This window comes from Urocitellus parryii, chromosome 11, assembly GCF_045843805.1.
Source record: "Urocitellus parryii isolate mUroPar1 chromosome 11, mUroPar1.hap1, whole genome shotgun sequence".
In the NCBI taxonomy this organism is placed as follows: domain Eukaryota; kingdom Metazoa; phylum Chordata; class Mammalia; order Rodentia; family Sciuridae; genus Urocitellus; species Urocitellus parryii.
Window position 1 is genome coordinate 36969794 of NC_135541.1, and position 19705 is coordinate 36989498.

The 19705-nt window shown below is 41.7% G+C and overlaps 1 protein-coding gene across 5 annotated transcripts in view; it reads right to left on the reverse strand.

Annotated features, from left to right (window-relative positions):
• Nucleotides 1-4589: 4589 nt before the first annotated feature.
• Nucleotides 4590-19705, reverse strand: part of Yipf1 (Yip1 domain family member 1) — a 37505-nt gene continuing 22389 nt past the window's right edge. For 4 of the 5 annotated variants that reach the window (XM_026382576.2, XM_026382566.2, XM_077791428.1 and 1 more), the window contains 2 exons: nt 15248-15345; nt 4590-5208 (listed from right to left, as the gene is read on the reverse strand). In XM_026382576.2, coding sequence (XP_026238361.2) covers nt 15256-15345 — 90 coding nt within the window. In that variant the 3' untranslated portion in view covers nt 4590-5208; nt 15248-15255. Of the gene's footprint in view, nt 5209-6605; nt 6638-15247; nt 15346-19705 lie in introns of all 5 variants that reach the window. The other variant, XM_026382574.2, reaches the window with a different exon arrangement.

A 19705-nucleotide genomic window follows, 5' to 3' on the forward strand; every position in this document is an offset into this window, starting at 1 on the left:
TTTTAATATACTAAGGGTTGCACTCAGGCATGCTTTACCATTGAGCTACATGCCCAGCCCTTTTTTATATTTTATTTAGAGACAGGGTCTCACTGAGTTGCTTAGCACCTCACCATTGCTGAGGCTGGCTTTGAATTTGAGATCCTCCTACCTTAGCCTCCCAAGTTGCTGGGATTGCAGGCGTGTGCCACTGCACCTGGCTGCAGTTGCTTTCTGAGCCTTAGTTTCCTCATCAATAATGAAACCATCTTGTAAGCTGTTATATTAAATGAGCTTTCGTTTATAAGTTTCCTGGCACACTGTGGAAAGATACAAGCTTTGAGGTCAGATAAACATAGGTATGAACAATTCCTCTGCCACTCTTTAGCTGTAAGGTCTTGGAAAGTCACTTTACACATATGTAAAAGAAAGGTCTGAAAGCATCCCTATAGACAAGCAGCACTTCAGAAAGACATGCACTAAATGGATGAAAACTGTAACCTAATCCTTCAAATGGAATAAAACAAATTAAATTGACACAAGACATAAGATAACAATACCAATTGGTATTAGAAAAACTTGGAAATTATGTGTCAGAACTCAGGAAAGAAATAAATATAAAAGAAAAAATCAGCAATAATGCCATAACAAAGGGTGGGCACATTTTAATCAAAAAGGAATAAAGAAATAAAAATAATTTTTTAGTTTTTTTTATTTTTTAGTTATAGGTGGACACAATTCTTTATTTTGTTTTATATGGTGCTAAGGATCAAACCCAGTGCCTCACGCATGGTAGGCAAGTACTCTACCAATTTTAGGGCTACAACCCAGCCCTAAAAATGATTTTTTAAAGTGACAAATAGAAAAAATAGGCAAAGAAGATCTAATCTATGAATAATGGGAGTTCCTGGAAAAACCTGGACTCTCGTCCTTAAGCCAACACTCTCTTCCCCAACATCATTCAGGGATGGAATTACACTTTGCTTTCAAACTGCTCTAATATTTTTAAATAAGCCATAATTCCCCTAAAGTGTTTATTTCAATAAGTGTTTATATACTTATTATATAGTCTTATATATCTTTTAATATCTTTATTTTTATGTGGTGCTGAGGATCAAACACAGGGCCTCACATGGGTGAAGCAAGTGCTCTGCCACTGAGCTATAACCCCAGCCCATAGTCTTATAGTCTTAAAAAATATAAGGGGTGGTGGTGGTAAATAACACTTCTTTCTCCCCATGTGGTAAGTTTCAAATTCAATCCTTCCAAGCGAAAAGGCTGCAAACTCTTGATTAAAATGTGATTAGCTATTGCAAAGGCAAAATAAAGAAATTTATTTTGAAAGACAGTTCCTTGGACATCCATTGTCTCCTATGCAACAAGAAAGTAAATTCAAGACCTATGGATGATATTTCCCTGTGGGGCATGGAGGACACAAGAACATGTACATCTGGTACATTGGGGGCGGGGGGAAGCTCCAAGCCTTAGGGAAGAATTTGAAAGGTTCAGCAAATTGATAGGAAAGCTCAGGCTCCTGCTTTCTGGAGCCAGGTTGTACTTCTTGTTGGCTGCTTGGTGGGTTGGCTGCTGTCTGCTTCATGGGGGTCAGACCTCAGGGAGAAGATCAATGAAGAGAGGGAGATCCATAAGGGAAACCCATATAGTACAAGCAGAGGGTATAAGCCAGGCTTCAATCATACATAGTTTTTCTCCCTTTTCAATCTAGGTTGTTTACAAAGGAGACTGTTACCTACGAACAGACAGTAAAATAAATCTGTGGATGACACAGTATCTTTATTTATTTTTATGTGGTGCTGAGGATTGAACCCAGTGCCTCATACATGCCAGGAAAGCGCTCTACTACTGAGCTACAGTCCCTGTGTTACAACTTTGATTTTCTTTCATGTACTATACCATCTTCTATTTTCTCATAGCTCATTTTGAAACACTAAGATATAGCTGACCTGGTTTTGTGGGCAAGCCTGTATGGAATGTGTCCATCCCCATCAGGGATGTTATTCTGCTCCTTGTTCTCATTTTTCTTAAAATAACTTCATTATGATGTTGGACTGCAGTCCTTTGTTGCTTTTTTTTTTACATGGAACTAATTTTCCTGCACAATTAGGAGGGAGAGGTGAGTCAGAGTAGCTTTTCTAAACTCTAGGCTCTACAGCTTCCTTTTCTATTTTCACAAAGTGCTTCAAGCTCTCAGGGATCCCTTGGCTCTGTTCCCCTCCCCCACAAGTATCTGGACTTCTCTTTCTTCTGTCCCAAATGTCCTCCTCCAGCCTATTTGTGTTTTGTTCCCTGCAGTATTTTCTCTGTGTTCTGGGAAGCACCTTTGGTCAGTTTGGAGAGCTCCCAGGACCTGGACTACAAAATGAGTTATACAAAACCCCAGTTTCTGCATCCCTTCTCCTAGTGCTCCACTGTGCTTTCCAGGGGGCACTTGTTGGCTATTTTGGGGTTCCCTTATTCTTAAATTTCTCAGACACGTTGTTGTTTCCATCTGCTTCTTTCCTTAGAATTGCTGATATCACACAAGTCTTAGAGCTGCTAGTCATTCCATCTACTTGAATTTGGGGATTTGTGGGGATATCTTATCACCCATATTTGTTGTAGATGTCCACTGCTATCCTGGTTGCTCTGTTTTCATGAGCAAATTCATGGAGTTACAAAAACTACATTTGTGCCATAGAATTTTTTTTTCATAGATTTTTTTTTCCTCTCAATTCTCACCCTGCCCCGGCAGCCCCCAGTGATGGGGTCCAAATCCATGCCCTCATGAATGCTAGACAAGCACTTTACCACTGACATACATCCCCAGCCCTTTTTTAAATTTTAAAAGTTGCCCAAGTTGCCCAGGCTGGCCTTGAACTTGTGATCCTCCTGCTTCAGCCTCCCAGTAGCTGGGATTACAGGCATGCTCTCTCAGTTCTTTATACAATGCCAACCAACAATTGCAAACTGACAATGAACAAACTACCATCCATTAGCTTTTCTAAAAGTAGGATATCCAAACTGACGTCATTACCTATCTAAAACCCATTCTTCTTTCCTTCCTAACACTTCATGCAGGGTGGCAGTGTGCCCAGCCAAAAAGCATTTTGCCAGCCTCCCTCTCAGCTAGGGGAAACCATGTGACACACAGCTACCAATAAGATACAAGCAGAGGACACTGGGTGGGGTTTGGCAGAAGCTCATTAAAAGGCAGGCCAACTCGACCAGCTGGCTCCTTTTGTCCTTTCCCCTCTTGCTGCCTGTCAAGAGCTGAGCTGAGCAGGAGAGAGCTGAACTGTTAGGTGTTATATGAGAACAGTTGATTAAGAACGACAAATGAAAATAACTTTTAGGACTCCAACGCTTTACCACAATGGTATAGGCAAGAAACTCAAGTGGAGAAAGCACTAGCCTCCCTAATCATCCATTTTTCCCCGTGGAACAATGTCAGGCAAGGGTCAAGTGGATTCATGCAGACGTGGGAATTGTCTCACTGCCAAGGGATTCCTAAACAAAAGGCCTCTGCCACTTTATAGACCCAGGAGCCAGAGAGAGGGAGAGAAGGAAGGGCTAGGGACAGAAAAGTACTGAATATTGAAAGTGAAGAAAAGTATCTTCAGCTATCTCCCCCACCCACCCTTAATAAGTTAGTCTCAGCAGCGGCACCTGAGAGAGGCCATAGATAGGGCTCTTCTCCTTCACTTTGTTTTTTTTGGGGGGAGTGGTGCTGGGATTGAACCCAGGGGTGCTTTACCACTGAGTCATATCCCCAGCCTTTATATATTTTAGTTAGAGGCTGGGTCTTGCAGAGTTGCTTAGGGCATTGCTCAATTGCTGAGGCTGGCTTTGAACTCACGATCCTCCTGCCTCAGCCTCCAGAGCAGCTGAGTTTTCTCCTTTACTTTTATAAAGAGGCCTTCAAATGGAGAAGCCTGAACTACAAATGCAGATACACATAAGAGCATAAACTAAGTAAAGCACTGGATTTACACCTAATCTTAGAGGACTGCTTTCCCCTCAAGGCCTGTCAGGTAAAGCCTTTGCTGAGCCTGAAAGATCACACACATGATTTCGGCAAGAGCCACGATATGCACTACCTACACTTGCTGGATTACAGTTATCTTGGGATCAGATGATGACAGTCATGGTCAAGACTGCTGAACACAAGAAAAACAAAAAGTTAGAAGTCACTGGAACATCTGATGACATCATGGAGCAGCCATAGTAACCTCAGACTCTCTCTAAACTTCTATTTATGTGAGGAAAATAAAACTACTAATGAGATTATTTAAGCCATGGCTTGCTCACTGGTTTCTCCCTTTAATACACTCTAGTCAGGAAGTCTTGCCACCTTGAAGCACTCAAAGAACCCTAAGAAAAATTTCTAAAATTCATATGTCAATATGGGTTGCAAATAAATATGTTCTTTAGATCTAATGTTATATTCTTATAGGAGGAAAAATTCAGCTCTCCATTTTAACCCATACATCATTACAACTAGTACATTAAATCAGATTCCCAGCAGCCTCCAACATGCTAAAGATAAAACCTCAAAGAAAAACTTGAGGTCAAAGCCATGAAATGCAGACACAGACATTGTGTGAGGTATTTATTTTGCAACCATTAGGTTCAGTTGCCCAATATCAAGTTAACAAGACAATTTTCCAAGTTCCCAATTAATCCCAACCCAAAATCATACTGTTCGGCTAATTAAGCGTAGCAAGCATTTGGAGCAAGTAGGATCACCCAGATAATTGTACATAACTCAGAGAAAGTACTGTAGAAGTTAGGAAAGATGTATCTCAGGTGTTAGGGGTGGTCTCCAGTGAAGCACATCATCTGACTGGGAGGCGAACAGGAAGGCATCTGAGCATGCCTAACCTATCCCCTCCCATTTCATTGCCAATCAGCACACAGTCACAGCAGTGATTGATGGGTGGAAAAGAAGGGCTTAAAGACACATCTGCTCAACAACATTTAATTTTTGTGGGTTTTTTTTTTTTTTAATGGTGCTGGAGATCAAACCCAGAGCCTCACACATGCCAGGCAAGCTTTCTGGCACTGAGTTACACCCTCAGAGTAATATTTTAATTTTTGTTTATTAAACAGGTGATGAGGTTTCATCCAGTATGGCACCATCTATCAGTCTCCTGCCAGCCTTGACCATTCTGCATTCCTGCCACGGAGGCCATGTCCAGAAGAACCATGCTCCCAAAAACATAAAGAGAACTGAAAAACAAAAAAGTGACTTTCAAGATAAAGCTTCTCCCTCACAGACAGGTAAATTTTAGAAAAGGGTACTTAATGTTTAAAGGTGTAACTTCAACACCAGAAACTATCTGCTGTCACCAGCTCCCAAAATCTTGAGCCCTGAGTCCTGATTTTTGTGCTCGAAGTTGAGCTCACATTGGAGGGGAGATCACATTTTTTAAAAAGTTTTCCTGTATTTGGAAATCCAGTGACTGTCTGCTATCCAGATCCTCAAACTATCTTCACCCGCCTTCTTTCTCTCCTCTGTGGCAGCACTGTGTTAGTAACTAGAAAAGGGCTGGTAAAATGGGTGTGAAAGGACTTGAAAAGATTTGGGTGGTGGAAAGCTGTTTGTGATAGTTGAAACCCAGGGTTAAACACAAGGGTATGAGGCAGGACATACCTTAAGGGCAGATCATGGCAATTCAAGGAGTTGGGGCTTTCTTATTTAGATAATACAAAGCATAAAAGAAGTTTTTAAGTAGGTGAGTGATACAAAGACACATTGGTATGAGGGTGGAACGCAGGGGTGCTTAACCACTGAGCAACATCCCTAGTCCTTTTTATATTTTGAGAGAGGGTCTTGCTAAGTTGCTTAGGTCTTTGCCACTATGGCATGAGCATTCTCTGCTCCTTTTCTTGCCCCAGCCCTGTACCCAAACCTGGCCAGTGTCATCACTGCTTGATCTGGGGTATTCCAATCAGAAGTTTCCATAATCATATCTCTTTAATTTAGAGGGGCCTTCTAGTCTGTGCAATGCATGAGATATACAATTGGGATGTAGAAGATCCAACTCCATTGTTCATCCCAGTAGCCTTGGTACCTAGCACAGATCAGACCCAGTGAATAAACAAATAAAAACTTCCTTAGTAACTTGGCCAGGGAATTTTGGGCTTCACATTATATGCATACTAATTAGCATCTGTTCAAGATCAAGCTTGCTGTAAGTACTTGCTGGGTGCAGGGCCACATTGGTAAATAAAGCTCTGCCCTCAGGAAGTTACAGTAAATAAGAAAATTACTTATTACAGAAAAATTACAGAAAAAACATACTAAGAGCTGAAAAAGACTATGGAGCCAACACAGTGGCACATACCTATATTCCCAGCAACTCAGGAGGCTGAGGCAGGAAGATCAAAGCCAGCCTCAGCAACTTAGCAAAGCCCTAAGCAACTCAACGAGACCCTATCTCTAAAATAAAATGTGAAAAAGGGCTGGGGATGTGACTTAGTGGCTAAGCAGCCCAGGTGGGTTCAATCCCTAGTAGCCCCCCCCACAAAAAAAAAGCAGGGAAGGAATTAAGTAATGTTACCTGGAGAAATAAAACACACAAACACACACACACACACACACACACACACACACACACCCTTACCCTTGAGGAGAGGGTATCTGAAGTGGATCCTTCTGAAATTGACAAGTACATAAGGCAAGGAAGGGCATTCCAGAACTTAAAAAGAAAATTCTTAAAAGATTTTAAAATAATATTTCCAATAATTACTGGTAGTGTTTATACTATTATTAGATTGTTGTGAGCATAGGTGGATAAAACAAGTAAATACTCATGTGATATTCCAATTCTATCATTAGTGGCATCATTGAGAAGTGAGATCTTCAGGAGAAAGGAGATAAAAATATAAAAAAATTCGGTAAAAACTTTGTAATATTAAATAGAAATCGGAAGCATCAATATGAACTCATAGCATATCTGTTTTTAAAAGCAAATATCAAACAAGCAGACAAATATTATTTCCTAGTTTTGAACACTAAATAGGCCTGACAACAATGCCAAGCCACTGCAATGAGCACCACAAGCTTCAGACTATGATCCTGAAATACTTATTCCCCACTGAAAGAAAAGGTTTGATCTAGAACAGGAAATATTCAAAATAAGCCAGGGACATTTGTCATAACTGATAGCAATATAGTTATCAGTGACTCCAGGCCATGTCAAGACAACCCAGAAGCCAATCTGTAGAGGCTGCCAATAGCCAAAAAGGGGAATTTTTTTTTTTTTATTGGTCGTTCATAACATTACATAGTTCTTAATACATCATATTACACGGTTTGATACAAGTGGATTATGAACTCCCGCTTTTACCCCGTATACAAATTGCTGTATCACATCAGTTACCCTTCCATTGATTGACATATTGCCTTTCTAGTGTCTGATGTATTCTGCTGTCTGTCCTATTGTCTACTATCCCCCCTCCCCTCCCCTCCCCTCCCCTCCCCTTTTCTCTCTCTACCCCTTCTACTGTAAATCATTTCTTCCATTTGTATTCTCTTGTCTTACCCCTCCTTTCCTCCTATATGTCATTTTGTATAACCCTGAGGATCGCCTTCCATTTCCATGCAATTTCCCTTCTCACTCCCTTTCCCTCCCACCTCTCATCCCTGTTTACTGTAAATATTCTTCTCAAGCTCTTCGTCCCTACCCTGACCTTGTTTACACCCCTTATATCAAAGGAGTCATTTGGTATTTGTTTTTTAAAGATTGACTAGCTTCACTTAGCATAATCTGCTCTAATGCCATCCATTTCCCTCCAAATTCTATGATTTTGTCATTTTTTAATGCAGAGTAATACTCCATAGTGTATAAATGCCACATTTTTTTTTATCCATTCATCTATTGAAGGGCATCTAGGCTGGTTCCACAGTCTTGCTATCGTGAATTGAGCTGCTATGAACATCGATGTAGCAGTGTCCCTGTAGCATGCTCTTGTTAGGGCTTTAGGGAATAGACCGAGAAGGGGAATAGCTGGGTCAAATGGTGGTTCCATTCCCAGCTTTCCGAGAAATCTCCATACTGCTTTCCAAATTGGCTGCACCAATTTGCAGTCCCACCAGCAATGAACAAGAGTGCCCTTTTCCCCGCATCCTCTCCAGCACTTATTGTTGTTTGACTTCCTAATGGCTGCCAGTCTTACTGGAGTGAGATGGTATCTTAGGGTAGTTTTGATTTGCATTTCTCTGACTGCTAGCGATGGTGAGCATTTTTTCATGTACTTGTTGATTGATTGTATGTCCTCCTCTGAGAAGTGTCTGTTCAGGTCCTTGGCCCATTTATTGATTGGGTTATTTGTTATCTTATTGTCTAATTTTTTGAGTTCTTTGTATATTCTGGTTATTAGGGCTCTATCTGAAGTGTGTGGAGTAAAGATTTGTTCCCAGGATGTAGGCTCCCTGTTTATCTCTCTTATTGTTTCTTTTGCTGAGAAAAAACTTTTTAGTTTGAGTAAGTCCCATTTGTTGATTCTATTTGTTAACTCTAGCGCTATGGGTGTCCTATTGAGGAATTTGGAGCCCGAACCCACAGCGTGTAGATCATAACCAACTTTTTCTTCTATCAGATGCCGTGTCTCTGATTTAATATCAAGCTCCTTGATCCATTTTGAGTTAACTTTTGTGCACGGCGAGAGATAGGGATTCAGATTCATTTTGGTGCAAATGGATTTCCAGTTTTCCCAGCACCATTTGTTGAAGATGCTATCCTTCCTCCATTGCATGCTTTTAGCCCCTTTATCAAATATAAGATAGATGTAGTTTTGTGGATTGGTTACTGTGTCCTCTATTCTGTACCATTGGTCCACCCGCCTGTTTTGGTACCAGTACCATGCTGTTTTTGTTACTATTGCTCTGTAGTATAGTTTGAAGTCTGGTATCGCTATACCGCCTGATTCACACTTCCTGCTTAGTATTGTTTTTGCTATTCTGGGTCTTTTATTATTCCATATGAATTTCATGATTCTTTTATCTATTTCTACAAGATATGCTGTTGGGATTTTGATTGGCATTGCATTGAACTTATAGAGAACTTTTGGTAATATCGCCATTTTGATGATGTTAGTTCTGCCTATCCATGAGCAGGGTATGTTTTTCCATCTTCTAAGGTCTTCTTCTATGTCTTTCTTTAGGGTTCTGTAATTTTCATTGTATAAATCTTTCACCTCAAAAAGGGGAAATTTTGAGCATCAATAAAGATAACACTTGCAGCAGGCTAGAGCTAATGGGTCATTGCTGAAGAGTACTTGCAAACCAACTATTTTGAAAGGAGGTAAATTAAAAAAGAATAATCATTTATCTTGCCTTTCTTATACAAACTATACTGCTGGATCACCAAACAGTAGATGAAGGGAGACCTTTTTTTTCCTAATTAATAAAGAAGGAACCTGGGGTTGTGGCTCAGCAGTACAGTGCGTGGTTAGCATGTGTGAGACCCTGGGTTTGATTCTCAGCACCACATAAAAATAAAGGTACAACAACAACTAATAAAATATTCTTAAAAATGAAGATAGGAATAATGGAATAACAGATCTAGGCATTGGTTGTTAATGGCCACTAAAATGAAAGAGAGATAATTTGACATTGAGTTTGGGGATTGAAGTATACAGCAGCAAATATCAAGTAGAAAAATCCCCATGAATCTGATCAATCCTTTAGAACCAACTACTAATTCAAAGAACAGAACAACTTCTTAAATGAATCATGGAAATACGATCAGCAAAACCCATACAGAGAGAAACAACAGTATAAACATTCTTCAACAAATAAATGGAAAAAATTAACAGGGAAATGGAGTAGGAATCTGTAATTTAGATACATCAAAAAGTTGCAATGAATGGACCTTATTTGGATCTGAATTAAATAAGCTGAAAAAAAGTTATGGTAGTTATAATTTGAAATTCAAACACTGAAGCATACTTGATATTAAAGTTATTTTTTAGATGTCATTATGTTATTTTGGTTGTTACCTTCCCTTCTCTCCCACTGTACTGACATTGAACCAGTGTGCTCTACCACTGAGCTATGTCCCCAGCACACCCCTCTTTTTTTTTCCCAAACAGTCTCCCTAAGTTGCTGAAGCTTACGATCCTTCTGTCTCAGCCTCTCTAAAGTGGCTGGGATTACAGGTGTGTGCTGTCATCCTGGGTGATTATGTTTTTAAGAGAGTCTCTGTTTTATAGATATTGAATTTAAATATGTATGGATGAAATAATAGGATAACTTAGATTTGCTTCAAAACAAGACAGAAGAAAAAGATGGGGAGTAGGTGAATGGCCATGAATTGGCAATGGTTGAAACAATTAGCACAAAATGAATGGTAAATTTGTATTTACTATTCATTCTACTTTTGCCTATGTTCAAATTTTCTACCAAGTTAAAAAAAAGTACAAGGTTATTGTGCTGTATTTGCCACTCCAGGTTCCCCCAAAGAGAACTAAGAAGAAAATTAAGAAAGAAATATCCCAGAGACCAAAAACAGATTCTTTGCACAGGGATATTTTAGAACCAGTTGATTTGCAAAGCATAGATAATAGTGTCAGCAATGGTATGAAATCATGCAGTTTGGATATGGGGCTAAAGGGGATTACAACATTGAGTTAAAGCTGATTTCAGAATTTAAAAACTGATATGCATAAACCAATAAGATGGTTTATACCTTATAAAATAAACTCTCAACATGAGTGAGTGAAAGGATAATTGCATACAAACCCTGTGTATCAAATCAGGAGGGTTTTAATTACAAAGAACTCTCCAGAAGCCTTTTGTTCATCTATTATTAAATCCCTTATCACACTGCAGTACAATTATCTGCTGGCTGCTCTCCTCTGGACAGACACACTGGTCACCGCCCATGGGAAGGCAGCCCACTCTTGCAGTCCTTCATGAACACTATCCCTCAAGCCAAAGCAGAGCTTCCCAGGTAGTTTCCAGGATTTTTACCTGGGTCTTGGCTCAGAGAAGAAATGGCAGTGGCCCTCGGGTTACAAGTTAATGAAAAAGAAAGGACTGACACCAGACATTCTTTATACTATCTCAATGATTTATGTAGGGAAGCTTCCCTGCTTACAAGTAATTAGAGGCTCCCCTAGAATCCTCAGGTTACAGGGTGAGGAGGGGTTAATGCTCTCCCAGGAACTTGTTCCAGGCTAAGCCTTCCAGTGCACAGATTTACGTGGGGAAGGTTATCGTTGAGATTAGAAGCCATTCTTTTTCGGTGAAAGCTAGGAGTCCAGAGATTACAGTAGAAGGCACAGCCAGCTCATAAATCTGCAGCACCCAGGGCTCTGGACAGTTCCTCTTATTGGCAAAGCAATTGATGCTTCTGCCAGGGAGGCTGCAAAGAAGCTGTTCATCACTATCTCATTTGGAGACTTGACACCCAAATGGAGGTGCTGACACCCAAGTTTACAGATCTGAGCAAAGCCCAGAGGTGTCAAATCGGTGTAAACCAGGGTGTGAAATCTCCAAGGGCCCAAAGGCCAGGCTCTTCTCAGACACTGCTCTGACTCTCTGAAGGGTTACAGCACTGGGGTTCTTGGTCTGGAGTCTTTACAACAAACTACAAAGAAGGAACTGAAGCCTCAGCTCAAGACCAGGTCAAGAAAGCCATTAATGGGGCTAATGGTGGATATTCTGGGCCAAGGGAAAGGCCCAGGCAAGTGCTGCCACCATGTTCTCATCTCTGTCCCTATCTAGCTGGGCTCAAATTTTCTTATTCTTAGAGATGTGGGCTCACATGGTGTCATCAGATCTCACTGATCAACCTATATCTTCACCTTCCCAAAAGCCATGGGAAGCTGACTACTATTTTTAGAACAGGATACTAATTGCTTCTACCTAATCTTCAGGACCTAGTTCAAATTAGAGCCTCTTGGGAAGCTGTCTGAGTCACTGTGTCTCCCACAGTCCTCAGTTGACAACCTGCCTAAGGCACATTCCGCACAACATGACATTACCTGTTAGACTATTCTCCCTATCAGACTGAGGCTCCTTGAGGCAGACACTGTTTCTGACTTTCAAAGTCTCCAAGGCATGGCTCACAGGGGCCACTAACTATGTGAGTGAGGGAGTAAATGGTCCTCAGGTAAAGGACTCAGCCTGACTTGTGTTTTCATCTTACAAAGGCTCATCCACCCTCCCCACAAGAGTCCAGCCCCTGCACCATAAGTGCCAGCTGGGCATGAGTCCAGGCACCACAGAGACCAAGTCAAATACATATGAATCCATTTTTTTCTGCCATGGACTCCAGTCTAAGGAAGGGACCCAGCATGCCCTAGGCCTTCTCTGCCAATAGTCAATGGAGGCCATCTGTAGGATGAGCTAAATTAGTGTATAGACAAGAAACTCTAATGCAAATAAGCTGTCATCTGCTCATCCTAAGGTAGCAGGCTCCATAACCAATCCACTGAGGTAGTGAAAGGAAAATAGAACTTCTACTTACAGTTCATGTATTTTAAATAGGATTAAACTTTAATAGGGGTTGGGGTTGTGGCTCAGTGGTAGAGCACTTGCTTGGCATATGTGAGGTACTGGGTTCAATTCTCAGCACCTCATATAAATAAATAAAACAAAGGTCCATTGATAACTAAAAAAAATATATTTAAAATAGTATATAGTCTGGTGAAAGTATGTGCAAATAATTCAAATATACACATATCACTGGTTAGTGCTTGTGGCAGACTAAAAAATGGCCTCAATGATCCCTGTCTCCAAATATTTGTACCCTTGTGTAATCTCCTCCTCTTGAATGTAGGCAAGACCTGTGATTTGCTTCTAGTTAATAGAATACAACAAAGTGACAACTGTCACTTCCACATTTACATTATGTAAGACTACTTCTTTCTTGCTTTATGACTTTGATGAAGTAGCCATCAAAGAGGCCCACATGGTAAGGAACAAAGGATGGCTTCCAGAAGACTGTCAGTCAGCAAGGTGGCACTCATCCTAACAAGCTACAAGGAAATGAATCCTGACAACATTATGTGAGATGGGAAGATATTTCCCCTATTTCCCCGGTCTAGCTTTCAGATGAGACCCTAATCCTGGATCACAGTTGATTGCAGCCTTGCAAGAGAACCTGAAGGAGAGGAGCAAGTTAAGCTATGCCCAGATTCTGTGAAAAGGTGAATTTGAGTTGATATTGTTAGTTAGCAACAGATAAGTAGTATAGGACTCAAACTCAGTGAGAGGACATAAAGTCAAAGATATATGGGGACCTCTGAACTATAGCCATCTCTAGATCATCAAAGGAGGGCTCCAAAAAAGGCCAAATGCCAGCAGTGTAGCCTGTGAATTTTGGTGGTAAAAAGAACACCAATCAAAAACAAGAGCAGAACTCAAAATGGGCTTCTAAGACCTAGGTTCAAGTCCTAGTTCTGCCTCCAAGCAACAGGTGATCTTAGTAATCAAATTCCAGCCCTGCCACTTCATCTATACTATGGGTGAACAGGACTGGTAAGAAAACCACTGAGAAAGTGATCTGGAAATCTTCTATATAATGAAATACAATATATGCATGTTAGCTTGTCATCAAACTCAGTGGTTTGGGGCAAGGTACTGTGCTTTCTTGCCCAAGCCTCCTTATTGTAAAATGATTATGGAAGCCCATATTCTCTCTCAGGGCTCTGACCATTTTTTATTCTAACATTTACCCATGAGAAGATGGGAAGATGATGACCTGTGACATTTTACAATAGTTCCCGTATCATTCCATCAGCCAGGGAGACTGTCTTAGCAATGAGGTCACTAGAGGCAACTTTGACCAGCCACATCTTGTCAGACTGCAGGGCCTGTAACATGAAGTCTTGTTTTCCTAACATGTTTTCCAAAAAGCAAATTAAGGATCAAGAGAAAGTTAGGTGGATCCACCAAATTTCAGTACAAATTGTTGGCCTGCTTTCAGCATGGAGGTAGCATTGATTTTATTATTGAGTATCTTAACTATGTGCCAGAAGCTTTTATAATTACCACTTCTAGTTTCTCATCTTTACTACCACCTTATAACATAGGTCGTATCATCCATGTTTTATAGACAAGTTAGCTAAGGATCAAAGAGAGTAAATCCCTTTCCCAAGGCACACTGTAAGTACATGTGTAGAAACAGGATTTAATTTAATTATATTTGACAGTAAAGTCCCTGATCTCTGTATATACCCCACTGCTATAAGAGTGAGAACAGCTTGGGCAAAAAGGTCAGCAAGTGATTTCAAAACAGTACAGGTTCTGGGCCCACAGTGAGATCCTGTGCAGAGTATTGCTTCATTCATTCATCCCACAAATGCCACTGAGCACCCACTGTACACCAGAAAGAAACCTATCCCTTGCTCTCATGGACACTGATACACAGAAGACAAATGAAAGACTAAATGACCAAATTAATGGACAGACAGACACACAAAGAGAGTGATGTGTGCAAAGTGTAATGAGATCACAAGGTGAGTGATAGCTACTGGAAGAGAATAAACATTCTAGACAACTGGAACTCCAAGCACAAAGACATGATATGTTCCAGCAATGGCAAAAGTTGAAGCTGGGGAAGTGGCTCAGTGGTGGAGTGCTGGCCTAGTGTGAACAAAGCCTGGGCTTGGACCCTAGCAACATGAGTGTGTGCGTGTACATACACACACACACACACACACACACACACACACACAAATTCAGCATGAGCACAGCTCTGGATGCTGAGGAAGTAATAGAGGGAGGCGAGGAACAAACCCTGAAGTCTCTTCCCTATACTCTGACCCACTCAGCCAGCCATTGACAATGGAATCATCTCAGAGGCCCTGGTATTAAATGAGGCATAACAATTTAGAAGCCTTTGGAGGACTCCAGGATTAATTCAAGAGGCATCAACTCAGGGTCTGAAGCCAGCCTGAGAAGTCACAGAACTGCTAGAAAAACCAGCAGGTCTATTAGGAAATAGAAGAAACCCATCCTAACTTTAGCAAGGGTACAAGGAGTAGGGGAGGGGGAATCCCAGGGCAAAGGAGGGGCTTCTCTTACTGCAGAATCTAAGAGCTCATGTTCCCCAATTCTATGAGACCAAATTGATACCAATATCAGAACTGAAGCTTTCAACAAGAGGGACGTATACACAGACATACCACATGAAACAGTGTGCAAAGACAAAAGGGTCTGGCCCTCTCTCTTCTTGACTCCAACAGTAGCAGAAATGATGATGCTACCCACTTTTTACTACACCACACACAAGATGAAAATACAATCTCTTACTTTCCTTGCTAGCTGGACTTGGCTGCTGCAACTGTTTGGTTTGGAGTAGCTGTAGCTGGTGGAAGATGGTCCATCTCTGGTGCATCAAAAAAGTATGCCTGAAAGAAGAGAGGCATGAAGAGAAAGTTAAGACACCATGGTCCTCAGTCCCCACAATCCCCCTGCCATATTTATGACCACACTGACCTGCAACTATCTGTTTATGTCTGTCTCAATTACTCATCTGCTGCTACCATTTATTGTTCACTAAATCTTTCTTACAACCCTGTGACGTCATTACAATTTTCTTTATTTGACGGGTGAAGAAACTTGGGTTCAGAGACACTGTTGTTTGATCAAGTACACATAGTACATGGGTGGTGGAGCCAGGACTCAAAGGTAGGTCCCTCTGACTCCAAAGTACACATGCTAATTCTAGTCTCTCCTTCAGTGCAAAGATGATCTGTCTTTGCATCTGTGTCACTACCACCCCGCACAGAGCTTGGCACACTATGTAAACAATTAGTACCTAATGAACTGAACTATGACAGATTGCTGCTAAACCATTAGTTGGCTTTCTGAAAAGACCTTTAAAAGAAAATGCTAGGCATGCTTCCCCTCCTAATTCTTCAGCTAGGAAATGAAAGGTTAGATAAGTGCTTCCACTCACCACCTGTAATTTAACTGTCAAAAATCAGGAGGTAGAGGAGGGAAGACATCAAGGAGGGTCCTCCCTGCTGTCTCAAGGTCTGAGAATCCTAACTTTAGCCCAAGAAAATACCAGTCTTACTAGCTTTGAACACTGGTTGTTCAAAGGAAAGGTGTATCAAGAACCACTGAGCCAGGTGCAGTGGCACAAACCTGTAATCCCAGAGACTCAGGAGGCTGAGACAGGACTATCTCAAGTTCAAGGTCAGCTTGGGCAACTTAGTAAGACCCTGTCTCAAAAAACTAAAAAGGGCCTGGGATACAGCTCAGGGGTAAAGCGCTTCTGGATTCAATCTCTATGTGCCCTTCCCCACACAAAAAAAGAACCAAAAGTGTTCATGGCTCCCCCTTGGTTCAGTGCCTTAGGAAGGTGAGAAGTTAAAAAGCCACCAACTCAAGAACAATTTTTCAGCAGCTATGCTCTCTATCAGCCAGAAGAGGGCACCAACACCACATGCTGACGCTTCCCCAGCACAATCCTATTTCTCCTTAACTCTTTAACAGACCTTTTCAGTTTTCCACTGACACCTTTTTCAGCAGACTTCACGTAGTTTGTCATATTCTGAGGGCAATTCCACTACTTTTAAAAGCCTTCCTCCCAGGGCCCCTTCCTGCAGCTGTTTTCTGGGGTACAGAAAAACAGTCCCAAATTTGAGGACAGAGGCCATAGTGCCCATACCATTCAGGGCTCCTCCAGTCCTCTTGCAGGAGCACAAAGGCCCAGGGTGCAGGTGCAGGTGGGTGGTGCTCTTTCAGGCTATGGGAGGAACCCATCTTCAGATGGAAGAGCCAAGAGGCCCTGGTTCTACAGCCTGCTGTGCCACTAACTTGCACTATACTCTGGACAAGCCCCTCCACCCTATGGGCCTGTTTTCTTTCTTCCTTTTGTTCTTTTTTAATAATAAGTTCCTTAAGCTTTTTAGTTGTTGATAGACCTTTATTTTATTTATTTATACATGGTGCTGAGAATTTAACCCAGTGCCTCACACACGTCAGGCAAGTGCACTACCACTCAGCCCCAGCCCCAACCCATGGGCCTGTTTTCTTATCTGTAAAACTGAATGATTAAAACAAACAAACAAACAAACAAAAAGATCTCTAAACACCATTTCTTGCACATAATCATTAATCAGCTCAGAAACCTGTTAGTAGGAAAATCTATCCCCATTTTAAAGATGAGAAAGCTGAGACTCAGAGATTCTCCCAGGGCTATACAACTGTGTGTCTAAGCTGGGATTCTAATCCAGTTCTGTCCACCTCCATGGTTCAGGCTCTTCTATCTTCCCACATGGCTACAATTTGGCACCAGGTCTAGGCTGGTCTCAGATCTGTACTGCAGAGGCCTCAGGGAAGGCACACAGTAGAGATAGGACTCAGATCCATCTATGAGCCGTAACCACACAAACAGAGGCTTAACACTGCTCTAAACATCCCAGCCAAAGATGTATCCTTCGGGTGCTTTCTTAGCCATCCTGCCAGGTGTGTTCCAGTAAAAACTTAAGAGATCATTTGCATGTACAATCACCAAGGGGCCCTCAGCAGGTGTGGGACTGTTACATGCTTCACTGCAATAAGGCAAAAACACCAATCCATGTTTCCCAGGAGAGTCTGAGGAAGCCAGGCTGTCTGGTTTAGCTGGTGCCCCTCAGCTTAAATGACTCCCCTGCCAATTCCTCTCTCTGCCCTTCTGATAATAATAATAATGTCTCCCATTTGTACAACATCATATTTTTTGTGGTACAAATATCACTTGATCCTTATAACAGTAACGATGTTACTATGGTGTGCATGATCAGCTCCTTTTTCTAAGTAAGGAGGCAGGAGTGCAGAGTGGGAAATAACCAAAGCAGGGGGTGGTGGAACTGGGACTGGAACTGAGTCTCCTCACTTCCAAGCTAGTCCTCATCCAAAAGAAAAAGGAGGAGGCCATCTCCAGTACAGAAAACAAAACCCAGGCCCTAGAATGGGTGGGGAGTCAGGGGCAGCAAAACAACTGACCACAGGGTGGTTCCCTTTCTCCACAAGGAGAAAACTGGACCTTGTCCTTCAAGAGGATGTCCTGCTCCCAACGTGCCTTCCTACCCCACAATCCAATCTGCCCTGCTCTGGAGACCCCAGGGAGCTAAACAGATGCCCTTTCTCCTACCTCCTCGCCACTCACCAATTTCTCAACCAGATTCATAATGGGTAAAAAGTTCAGGAGAAAGATGGGAAGTTGGTGAGCAGCACCAATGAAAGGGCACCATGAAGAGAATGGGAGGCTTAAGCTTTAGTTTATGTGTGAGTTGTGTGGCCTTGGACCACTTCTGCTGGGGCACCATGGAGCAATATGCAGCAGACAGGCCCCATCAGCTTCTGATGACATGGGGTCTCTTTTCCTAACATCTTTCCTTCTGAAGAACACTTTATAATATATGAAGGGCTTCTGCAGCCATCTCACTGAATCTCAAAGAAGCCTAGGAAGATATGAATCTCTTTGACAGAAGAGGAAACCAAGGTTCTAAGTGTTAAGTTGCCTTGGTTCACAATGCTATGCACCTCCCAGTCCAGGGTTTTTGTTTTGGTACCAGGGATTGAACCCAGGGGGTTCTCAGGGGTGCTTTCCCACTGAGCCACATCCCCACCCCTTTTTTATATTTTATCTAGAGACAGAGTCTCACTAAGTTTCTTAGGGCTTCGCTAAGTTGCTGAGGTTGGCTTTGAACTTCCAATCCTCCTGTCTCAGCCTCCCAAACTGCTGGGATTACAGGCATGTACCACTGCACCTGGACTTTTGTACTTCTTAGTAATGCCCTCTTCTAGAAAATTCTTGAGCAGCAAGATGGGCACCTTCAATGCCATTTATCCCAGAAGGAATTAGAGGTACAGGAGTTAAATATCTTGCCATAGGTACCACATGAAATAGGTTCTTATTAATAAAGAAAATAATAATACTTCCCTACTCCAGTGTTCAATTCTCCCTGCTCCTTGCTAGTTCTTATAGTGCTTTAAAAGACAATTCTTTTTCTTCTGCCTCCTCCTCTTCACCAACTTCTCAGGAAAGTATACAATGGGGGAAAATTCAGGAGAGACATGGAAAGATGCTGGTGTAAGGTATTACAGTGAGTGAGTAAGTTATGACGGAAAGGACATTATTCCTCAACAGACAGAAGGATCCAGAAGGGGCACTGCAGCATTTTAAGGGATCAGCCATGTCTCCATAGGATGAAAGGAAAGGGACTTAATTTATGGACATTTATAAGACAAGTTCTATGTTAAATGCTTTCTATGTATTATTTTGTTTCATCCTCAGAAACACACTACAAGCAGGAATTATTATCATACAACAGAGGAAGAAATTAAGATTCAGAGAAATACAGAACTATATACAAGTTCACATAGCCAAAAGTGAAAGCTGCCTGAATCAAAAGCAAAGGCTCTTCCTAAAAAGACATCTAGGCACAGGAACTCAAAACCTGCTCTAAATATGGTCCACTTTAAAAACAACTCCACTGTCCTGTATTTGACTTCATTCTTTCTACCCATGAAACTTCAAATGTCATAAGTCTTCCTAGATACACGCTGGAAACCATCAAGGCACCCAAAGGCAGAGTCCCCCCAGTCCTGCTCCCCAACTCGATACAGAGGCACATGTCCACCCACACTTCCTGTGGCAAGACACTAAACCTTAACCAGATTACAGAAACTAGGTAAAGGCAGAGATTACAATCAAATTCTTTTAACTTAGACCACTTCCCTCTAAAGAGGGAAGAGGAGAGTCTAAAACAGTGT